Raw genomic sequence first — 9,423 nt, 5'->3', positions numbered from 1 at the left:
AAAAAAGCAGGGCAAAAGCCCTGGGTTCAGACCCCCAATACTGGAAAAGAAAATTTCCCATTTTAAAAATTGTAGCTATCCTAATGGTTGCATCAAGCTGGTTTCCCCCCTACTTTTTGTGCTCTTCCCTTTCCCCACAGCACACATCTTTTGGTCTTTTTATGTGACATGTGTGTAGCACACTAACTCCGATTGTGTGTCTGTGATGTCTGGATGCAGCTGTGTGCTCTCGACCATCAATCAGGATGTCTTTGAAGGGAATTGCCAGAACTTGAGGGGTGCGCCCTCTATGGGTGGACAATGGCATCTGCGTGATTATCTGCCTTAATTACATACTGTGTCAGCGGCAGGCGGTGTGACCCATGCAATGAGTCGGTTTTGCATGGAGCTGTGTGGAATTCTGATTTGATGATGTACAGCTATGTATGCAGCTATATTATCATATACACCTACTTGGGATGAGTAGATGGTCCTATTTTATGTTGTGTCTGATGCTATCGAAGTGATTGATGGGATTGTGTGACTGCATCTTCAGTAGTTAGAGGATAGCCTGATGTGGTGGCACACGCCTCTAATCCCAGGATTTTGAGGCCTGAGGGAAGAGGTTTGCCATGAGTTCAAGGCCAGCCTGGGCTACACAGTGAATTTGGGGCCACCCTAAACTATACACCAGGACCCTATCTCAAGACAACAAAAATAAAAGGGCTGGGGATTTAGCTCAGTGGCAAAGTGCCTGCCTGGCAAGCGCAAGGTCGTGAGTTTGATTCCTGGTACTGGAAGAAAACACACACACACACATACACACACACATACAAATAGGAGAATATATCCAGGAATCGCCTTGTGTCTGGGCCTGGCTGCTTCTGGATTTGTGCCCCATGTGGGGAAGGAGCTGAGGGTGTGTAAGAGACGTCTCCACTGTCAGGTTCTATGAGAGATGTCCGTAGGAGACGCAGTCCCCTGTAGCCAAAGTGTACCAATGGGACAGTGCGACTGTTTTAGCAGTGTCTGTCATTATGAATTCTGTGTGCTCAGGATTTCATGGCTATTATATTGTTATGCTAAGCAATACAGTATAACAACTATTTACATAGCACTTACAGTGTATTAGGTCTTATAATTACTCTAGAGAGCTGGGCATGGTGGTAACCCTGACTACTCAGAAGGTGGAGGCAGGAAGATGGAAAGTTCAGGAAGTGCCTGGGCAACGTAGTGAGATCCTGTCTCACCATAAACAATGAAAAGGGCTGGGGATGCAGCTCAGTGTGAAGGCCCTGCCTGTCCTCAGCACCACACATGGGTGTTCACAAGCACTCGCGCTTGTGCACACAGACACACACACACACACCTGATCTGAAGTTGATTTAAAGTCTACAGGGACATGTTCATGGATTCTACACAAATACTGTGCCATTTAATACAAGGAACTTACAGTTTTTAGTATCCATGAGGGTCCTGACACAACTCCCTGTGAGTACCGAGGGGCAACTATCTATATGCAGAGGTCCTGTGGTCTGTGTGGCTGAGGGACCAGCAACTTGTGCCACTCAACTGCATGGCTGTGTGTGGCTGTGAGCTATGTCTCTACAATACGTGTCCATGCCCCCCGCCTCGGGCTCAGGCCTCCAGAGCTGAGGCGTCTCTACTAGAACATCAGGTCCTTGTGCATATGGGGCCCAAATCCAGCAGCAGCCAGGGCCAGGGTATGAGTCTCTTGCAGGTCAGGTGCTGCCTTGGTGATCGAAAGTCACCCTGTCCCCATCTCCTGCAGCAGCTGTAATGCCACCAGCCTCGCTCCCCACACGGTGTCCCTGGAAGCTCCAGGGTAGGCAGTGGTGGGCTAATTGGCCGGGGCTCGCTCCCACTGAGGGGCTCAGACCCTCGGAGTTCACAACCAGGCAATTTAAAGCCACAGGAATGTGCAGACCCAACCCCCAGCCCTCCCACTCACCAGGGGACAGAGCTTTGGCTGTGCTGGGGCCCCCACCTGATAGCAGCCTCCAGCGTCTGGCATGGCTGATAATGCGCTGCAGGGAGTTCGTGCCAAGTCCCGCCATCAGCACGTTTGTGGCTGTCTTTTGGGGAGGGGTAGAATTGTACAGCCTCACTTAGGGGATACAGGGTCCCACAGCTCCTTCCCAGGATACTCCCTGTGCATCTCACCCCTTCTCCGGGAAGGTAAACTGAGAGCAGGCCCCCACACCTGTGCTTCCCCGGGGACTCTGCCTGTGTTTACCTGGCTCCTGGACCCCCCCGCCCCAGGACCTGCCAACCCCTGACATCTTGACTTGGCCTTGGATATAGGTCTGTCTTTAAGGCCCAGTTCTAAACAGGCTGAGATCTATTCCCCAGAAGTGGTGACCCCCCGCCTTGCCTGGGCCTTATCAGGAGCTGCAGCCAATCAGCTGAGGGCAGAGAGGAGCCCTCCAAGGGGCCGGCTGAGCCTCAGAGCCCACGAGGCAGCCACGGGAGCAGAGGCCTGAGGCCCGGGTGGGCACCTTCCAGCCATGGCCACCGCTGAGACTGCCCTGCCCTCCATCAGCACGCTGACCACCCTGGGGCCCTGCCCCGACACCCCAGAGGACTTCCTTAAGGTGCTGTCAGGAGGGGGCCAGGTGGGCCAGGGAGCCAGGGATTGACTGTCAAGCTTGGCAGTTGGGCCTGCATCTTGCTTTGGGGTCCCCCATGCGTCCAGGTCAGGGGTCTGAGCGTGGTCTGGAGGACGGGTAGCCTAGGGGTCCGAGCTCCTAGGTGTGGCCTATTTCTGTAACGAAAAGCTAAGCTCTCTGCTAAACCCCCTATAGGTGTAGGCTCAGGGGCACCATGTCCCAGCTATCTGAAGGAAATGGTGAAGGTGCCTGGGAGAAATCCAAGGTTCAGGAAGGAATCGGGAGATGGGAAAAAGGGGGAAGGTCTGGGGGAAACTGAGTCAAGGCTGGGGTTTTTTTTCCCCTCAGCCATCCCTGCCCCCACCCTGAATGTGGGTCCAGATAATGGAAGTCTTATCTCCTGTCTCCAGCCAGACCTGACCGACCTCTGTCTTGAGCTGAGCGAGGCAGTGTGGGGAGAGACAGGCAAACCAGACTCCTTTGGGGAGCCTCTGGCCAGACTGCCCCTCGGGGTGTCCGGCCCGCACGGTCCTGGGCCGTGCCGGTCCTGGGCGAGGCGCCCCGGTATCTGCGGACGCCTCAAGCCCGCGCTCCCTCCCGCAGTGGTGGCGCCTGGATGAGGCGCAGGACCTGGGCCCGGGTCCCCCGGACCCCATGGGGCCGCCCCTTCACGTGATCCCGGAGTCGGAGGACGCCCCCGAGGAGGACGAGGACGACGACAGAGACGCGGATCCCACCTGGGACCTGGATCTCTTCCTCAGCAGCTTCCCAAGCCCTGACCCAGGCGGAGCGCCCCGGACCTGTGCCCTGAGCCCTACCGAGGCAACCGGGGTGCAGTACGCTCCGCCCCCCGAGACTCTGGGCGCCTATGCGGGCGGCCCGGGCCCGGTGCCGGGGTTCTTGGGACCCGAGGAGCCAGCGGGCTGGGTGCGGGCCTCGGACCCCTTTGCAGCCCCGGGTCCCAGCCCCGAGCCCAAGGCCCTGGCGCTGCATCCAGTGTACCCGGGGCCGGCGGGGGGCTCCGCGGGCAGCTTCTTTCCACCGGCCGGGCTTACACTGCCCGCGGCCTCGGGCGCCCCCTATGGGCTGCTGCCAGGGTACGCCCCGCTGTACCCGGCGCCCCAATACCAGGGTCACTTCCAGCTCTTCCGCAGGCACCCGGCGCCCTCGCCCAGCCCCGCCGCTCCCCCTTCCTTCCTGGGCTGTCTAGGGGCCGGGGCAGTGGGAGCCAGACTCGTGGGAACCGCGGGAGACCCCGGCGTGATCGCCGAAGGCGCCTCCCACAAACGCAGCCGGCGCTCGTGGGCGCGCAAGAGGCAGGCGGCGCACACGTGCGCGTACCCGGGGTGCGGCAAGAGCTACACCAAGAGCTCCCACCTGAAGGCGCATCTGCGCACGCACACGGGTAAGGGGGCGGGGTCCGCGCGGGAAGGGGTTCGAGCGAGGCGCAGCCAGGGAACGGGAAGGGCGGGGCCAAGGGCAAAGTCCGGGTCCAGACGTCGCAGAGCAAGGGACGCGGCTGGGTGAGCGTAGGGGTTTCTAAAAGCTCAGCGGGGAGGGGCTGGGGATTTAGCTCAGCGTCTAAAAGCGCCTGCCTGGCAAGCGCAAAGTCGTGAGTTCGGTTCCCGGTACCAGAGAAAAACCAAAAAAAAAAAAAGCTCAGCGGGGAAACCCAGACCTCAGGGCAGCGACGCAGGAGACGGATGGGGACAGAGAGTTTCAGTACCGGAGCCAAAGGAAGAGTAGAAAGCGGGACGAGTAGCTTAGGGGGCAGAGCCAAAGGAGGGACTTCGGAGAGGGTGCTAGCTTGGAATGCCAGGGGCGCGGAAGCCATGGCCAGGAAGGAGTATGCTTAGACTTTTGGTTGCTTAGCATGGAGGTGGGGCCAGAATGCAGAAGGCGTGGCTGAAGCTCTGGCGGTGAGGCAAGAGGCCGCATCTGTTGAGAATGGGTCCCAGACATCCATACAGGACAAAAGAGTAAGAGGGAAAACTTGGCAGAGGACATAGGAGGTAGGCACTCTGGGAGGCCGAGGCAGGAAGATCTCAAGTTCAAGCCCATCCTGGGCAACGGAACAGCTTAATGAAACCTGTCCAAAAAAAAAGGCCCAAGCCTGGGCCTGAAACAGAGGATTTGGGGGCTCTGAGACCTAGGCCAGGGGCAAGGTTGGGCAGCAGCTGGAGGGCCCCCTAGTTTAAGGAAGGAGCTGGAAACAGGACCGGACTGAAAGCAGGAGTGGGGCAGTAGATGGAAGCAAGTGCAAGGGCCTAGGGTGCGGGAAGTGGGGCGGGCAGGGGTGCAGAGGACGGGCTTGGGCCCAGGAAAGGAGAGAGTGTGCCCCAGCTGCAGGTACAAGGAAGAAGGGTCCAGGTCACTGGGTAGGCCCGGCCCTGAAAGCTAGTGCCTCCTTAAATTCTGCGCCTTAGATGCCCCTTTGCCTCCCCTAGTCGTGGCCCAAACTGAGTAGTGGGGTCTTTCACATGCAGGGACCCCAGGGATGCGGTGGGTCCTTCGCTGGCACTCAGTGCCCCTTGCCCCTCAGGGGAGAAGCCGTACGCCTGCTCCTGGGACGGCTGCGGCTGGAGGTTCGCGCGCTCTGACGAGCTGACTCGCCACTACCGGAAACACACGGGCCAGCGCCCCTTCCGCTGCAAGCTCTGCCCACGGGCCTTCTCGCGCTCCGACCACCTGGCTCTGCACATGAAGCGGCACCTGTGACCCCGCCCCGGGGCTGGGTCCTGCCAGGGGCAAGGACGGAGCGAGGAGGGACCGGTGCAGGGCCGGTTTCCAAGGACAGACCCTTGCTTGGATTCACGTCCACAGTCGCGGCCTCCTCCACCGCAAGATCCAGAAGTGACTCAGAGAGACCTGGAGGACCTACAACGGGAACCCCCCCATGTCCCCAGCTACAGGGAGCCACGCAGGAAACTCTGACGGCCACAATGACCCCCAGATCAGCAGGCTCAGAAGGAACCTCAGACCAGCGCCAAGGCAGCTCTGGAGGGCGAGAGAGGGGGAGACGTTCCCGGAGCCTGGGTCAGCAAAGGCTCCACATCAATGGTTATGGGTCCCCCAAAACGCCCTTCCCATATAAAGCTTCAGCGTTGGCATGACTCTGGGTTTTGGGTGCTGCAAATTGGGAGGAGGCTGTACCAATATAGGGTATACGGGAACGGGCGGGCAACCTCCTATGTCCCCTCCCTTCTTCAGGAAAACTCCCCTTTCCCCTACTCCACCAAAAGCGTAGGGAGTCTAGCTCCGAACCCAGGGTCATTCACGAGTCTCCCTCCATTTAAGAGCACTAAGCCGGAGCCTCGTGTGCTAGTCCACGCCTGCAATACCAGCACTCTGGGAAACTGGGCCAGAGACTGAGCGATACTCTTGTCTCAAAATAAAAAATTAAAAAAGTACTGGGGACATAACTCAGCGCAAAACTCCTGGGTTCAATCCGCAGTACCGCAAACCAAACCAAACCAAACCCTCAGCCCAACCCCAAAGCCTCATCACCCTTTGCCCAGCCACAATGCAAAGTGACCCCTTGGCTAGTTCAGGGGGAGCTCAGGACTTGCAAAATGAAAGGGAGGAGGACCTGGAGTGCCCCTTAAGAGAGCAAAGATAACGAGAGTTTGGCTCAGGTTCTAAGCCATGAAAGGAAAAGAAACCAAACGTGCCGGATTCAAAAGCTAAGGAAGAGCTGGCATCCCTATTAGCCACAGAGGGGCGGGACGGAGGCGGGGCTCGAGGAGGCCAATCGGAGGCGAGACTTGGCCATAAGGGGCGAGGTCAGGATGAAGCTTCTCAGGAGTGGAGTCGGCTTGCACTGGGCCTGGAAGGGGCGGGGCCTGTGGGCCGGAAGGAAGCTCCGCCTCCTGTGCCGGAGGCTGCGGTGCAAATCACGGCCCCACTCCGTGGGCTAGTTCTTACCTCGCGCCCATCCAGGCTGCTGGGTTAGTTTGAGGAAGTAGGTGCGTCTGGGACTTGTGACTGGCCCCCCGTGACCGGCCCCCGTGACCGGCTCCCGCGACCCGACACACAGAGGCTCCTCCACGCAGCCACATGGTCTCCCTGGTGGCACTGCTGCTGGGCGCGCTGCTGTGGGTCCCTGGCGGGGCGCTGCGCTGTCTTGGGGAGACGGGGAATCCTGTGGACTGGTGAGCGAGGGCGGGCAGGGCAGGCAGGGCGGGGAACCGCTGGGTCGCTGCGCCTCGCGGGGAGCCTGGCCCTTTTCTCCCCTCCAGCCTCCCGTGCTTTCCCACCCTGCAGGTTCGTGATCTATAAGTTGCCGGCCCGGAGTGGCCCCGGGAATGAGGCGTGGAGGGGACTGAGCTACCGCTACCTGGACGGGAGCTTGGGGGGCTGGCGCGATGGCGTGGGGCTCATCAACAGCTCCCAGGGTGCCTTGGGCCGCAGCCTGCAGCCACTGTATCGGGCCAACGCCAGCCAGGTGGGGAGCAAGCCGGACCTGGGAGGGAGTTTGGGGCGCTCTGCCACAGGGGGGCCTTCACGATGCCCATCCATTGCCCCCAGCTCGCCTTCCTGCTGTACAATGACCAGCCATCCGAACTGGCCTGGGCTGCCGACGTTTCCAGCCATGGGCATTCGAAGGGTGAGATCTTGATTTCGGGCTCCAAAAGGGCTTTGAGGTCCCAGCGATTGGATTCAGCTCCAGCACTGGGCTACATTCTCACTTCTTTTTTTTGGTTTTTCTCTGGTACTGGGAACCGAACTCACGACCTTGCGCTTGCCAGGCAGGCGCTTTTGCTGCTGAGCTAAATCCCCAGCCCATTCTCACTTCTTTTTAAAAAGGGAGGCTCAAACTAAAAGCAGGCGTGGTTGTGCACAAGGTAGGATCAACAGGAAGAATTTGAGGCCAGTCTAGGCTACATAGTTCAAGGCCAGCATGAGCTACATAGGGAGACCCTGTCTCAGAAAGCCAAAAAACAAAACAAACAACCAGCAGATGGGCACGGTGGCGCATGCCTGTAATCCCAGCACTCCGGAGGCTGAGGCAGGAGGATCACTGCAAGTTGGAGACCAGCCTGGGCTACAAAGTGAGCTCAAGGCCAGCCTGAACTGCATAGCAAGACCCTGTCTCAAAAAGACAAAAACAAAACAAAACAAAAACAAACAACCAACAACAATAAAAAAAAAAACAAAAACAAAGTCTTCCTAAACCCATGCTGGGCTCAAACTTTCAATCTTCCCGCCTTAGCTTTCCAGAGTGCTGGGATGAAAGGCACACACCACTATTTCAGGCTTCCAAAGTAACTTTTGACGTGCATAGAGTGTGGGGACCTGCTCTGGGGTCTGACAAGCCTGAACATATTTCCTATCAGTCCCCTGTCCAGGTCCCCTGCAGACTGAGGGTGTTCCTGTTTGCTGATGAGTTTGCTCAAGGGGAAGGTCTTGAGCACCCCTCCACACCTCCCTCTTCTGCTGCAGGCATCGTGCTCCTGGACCAAGAAGGGGGCTTCTGGCTGGTCCACAGCGTGCCACGCTTCCCGCCACCTCTATCCTCTGGTGCATACAACTGGCCTCACAGTGCCCAACACAACGGGCAGACCCTAATCTGTGTGTCTTTTCCCTTCACTGAGTTCACAAAGATTGGTGAGTAGAGTCAGGGGCCAGGGCGCGGCTTGGATCGGTGGATGAGAAGTGGCAGTGATATGATCTCGAGCTTCCTCTTCCACTTGCCCTCCAGGCAGGCAGCTGGCCTACATCTTCCCCTTTGTCTATGACCACCGGCTGGATGGCATCTTTGCCCAGAAATTCCCTGACCTGATGGCTGTGGCCCAGGGCCAACATGTTCGCCAGGAACCCTGGAACAGCAGTGTAACGCTCACCTCACAGGCAGGCGCTCAATTCCAGAGCTTTGCCAAAGCTGGAAAGTTTGGAGATGGTGAGCTGGGTGGCTGAGCGATGATAAGCTCTTCCTTTGCAGAGGGGTTGTCTGGTGGGTGTGGGGCTTAGGGCAAGCCAGGGACAGGGACCAGGTCACTTTAGAAGCCATAATCATGTGAGAGGCGCACAAGCAACACAGCTGGATGCACATATTGGCTTCAGTGTGATATATGACTTAACCTGAGCCTCAGTTTACTCATCTAAAAAGTGGGGGCAACCACCCTTAAAGATTGCTATGAATGAAGCAAGGCATACAAGGGATTTGGTAAGAACTCTCGATGCCGTTCTGGAGCCGCTGAGAATTGACCTTTGACCTCTGAGAAGGGACTTGGCCCAGGGAATCTGTAGAGGGGCCCTGCCTCTGCCTATACTTTTTCCTTTCTCTGCAGATCTGTACTCTGGCTGGTTGGCAGAAGCTCTTGGCACAGACCTACAGGTTCAATTCTGGCCAAATTCTCCAGGTATCCTGCCATCCAACTGCTCTGGTCCCTGGAAAGTTCTGAATGTCAATCAGATAAGCTTCCCTGGGCCGGGTGGGCCAACCTTCAGTTCCACAGAGGACCACTCCAAGTGGTGTGTGGCCCCAAGACAGCAGTGGGCCTGCGTAGGTGATATGAATCGGAACCATGGAGAGGAGCATCGGGGCGGGGGCACGTTGTGCGCCCAGCTGCCGGTCCTCTGGAAGGCCTTCCAGCCCCTGGTGAAGGCTTTCAAGCCGTGTGAGGGTGACCCCAGGGGCAGGAAGGCAGGAGAGCAAAGAACAAAGGCTCAGGAACCAGTCTGGACTTGAATTTGTTCTTTTTGTGGTGCTAGGGATGGATCCCAGGGTCTGTGCACGCTAAGCAAGTGCGCTACACTGAGCTACATCCAATGCTGGACTTGCGATTTTTTTTTTTTTTTTTTTTTTTTTTTT

General features: G+C 57.7%; 2 protein-coding genes across 3 annotated transcripts; both read left to right on the top strand.

The window, feature by feature from the left end:
• Positions 1-2,465: 2,465 nt before the first annotated feature.
• Positions 2,466-6,011, top strand: Klf1 (Kruppel-like factor 1 (erythroid)). Of its 2 annotated transcripts, none has more exons than XM_005381037.2 (3): positions 2,466-2,594; positions 3,213-4,014; positions 5,152-6,011. In XM_005381037.2, the coding sequence occupies exons 1-3, from the start codon at positions 2,508-2,510 to the stop codon at positions 5,325-5,327; spliced, it is 1,065 nt and encodes a 354-aa protein (XP_005381094.1). In that variant the 5' UTR covers positions 2,466-2,507; the 3' UTR covers positions 5,328-6,011. The 2 variants fall into 2 exon arrangements, with proteins under 2 accessions (XP_005381094.1, XP_013367694.1); XM_013512240.1 differs by having other exon boundaries at positions 5,096-5,312.
• A 453-nt stretch (positions 6,012-6,464) lies between these two features.
• Dnase2 (deoxyribonuclease II, lysosomal) lies at positions 6,465-9,417 on the top strand. The gene is made up of 6 exons (XM_005381036.2): positions 6,465-6,760; positions 6,873-7,053; positions 7,137-7,215; positions 8,052-8,216; positions 8,311-8,508; positions 8,900-9,417. The coding sequence occupies exons 1-6, from the start codon at positions 6,666-6,668 to the stop codon at positions 9,298-9,300; spliced, it is 1,119 nt and encodes a 372-aa protein (XP_005381093.1). The 5' UTR covers positions 6,465-6,665; the 3' UTR covers positions 9,301-9,417.
• The last annotated feature ends 6 nt before the right edge of the window (positions 9,418-9,423 follow it).

The sequence above is a fragment of the Chinchilla lanigera genome, unplaced genomic scaffold (genome assembly GCF_000276665.1).
Source record: "Chinchilla lanigera isolate Chin_1 unplaced genomic scaffold, ChiLan1.0 scaffold00014, whole genome shotgun sequence".
Taxonomy (NCBI): Eukaryota; Metazoa; Chordata; class Mammalia; order Rodentia; family Chinchillidae; genus Chinchilla; species Chinchilla lanigera.
Note: the sequence above shows the minus strand (reverse complement) of the source record. Positions and strands in the feature narration are given on the sequence as shown.

Excerpts from the sequence above, each read along its gene's own strand:
- Dnase2 (XM_005381036.2), top strand. The coding sequence starts at position 6,666 with ATGGTCTCCCTGGTGGCACTGCTGCTGGGCGCGCTGCTGTGGGTCCCT. Across the intron at positions 7,216-8,051 it reads CAGCCATGGGCATTCGAAGG|GCATCGTGCTCCTGGACCAA; the intron begins GTGAGATCTTGA and ends CTTCTGCTGCAG. Across the intron at positions 8,217-8,310 it reads CACTGAGTTCACAAAGATTG|GCAGGCAGCTGGCCTACATC; the intron begins GTGAGTAGAGTC and ends CTTGCCCTCCAG.
- Klf1 (XM_005381037.2), top strand. The coding sequence starts at position 2,508 with ATGGCCACCGCTGAGACTGCCCTGCCCTCCATCAGCACGCTGACCACC. Across the intron at positions 2,595-3,212 it reads CCCCAGAGGACTTCCTTAAG|TGGTGGCGCCTGGATGAGGC; the intron begins GTGCTGTCAGGA and ends TCCCTCCCGCAG. Across the intron at positions 4,015-5,151 it reads GCATCTGCGCACGCACACGG|GGGAGAAGCCGTACGCCTGC; the intron begins GTAAGGGGGCGG and ends CTTGCCCCTCAG.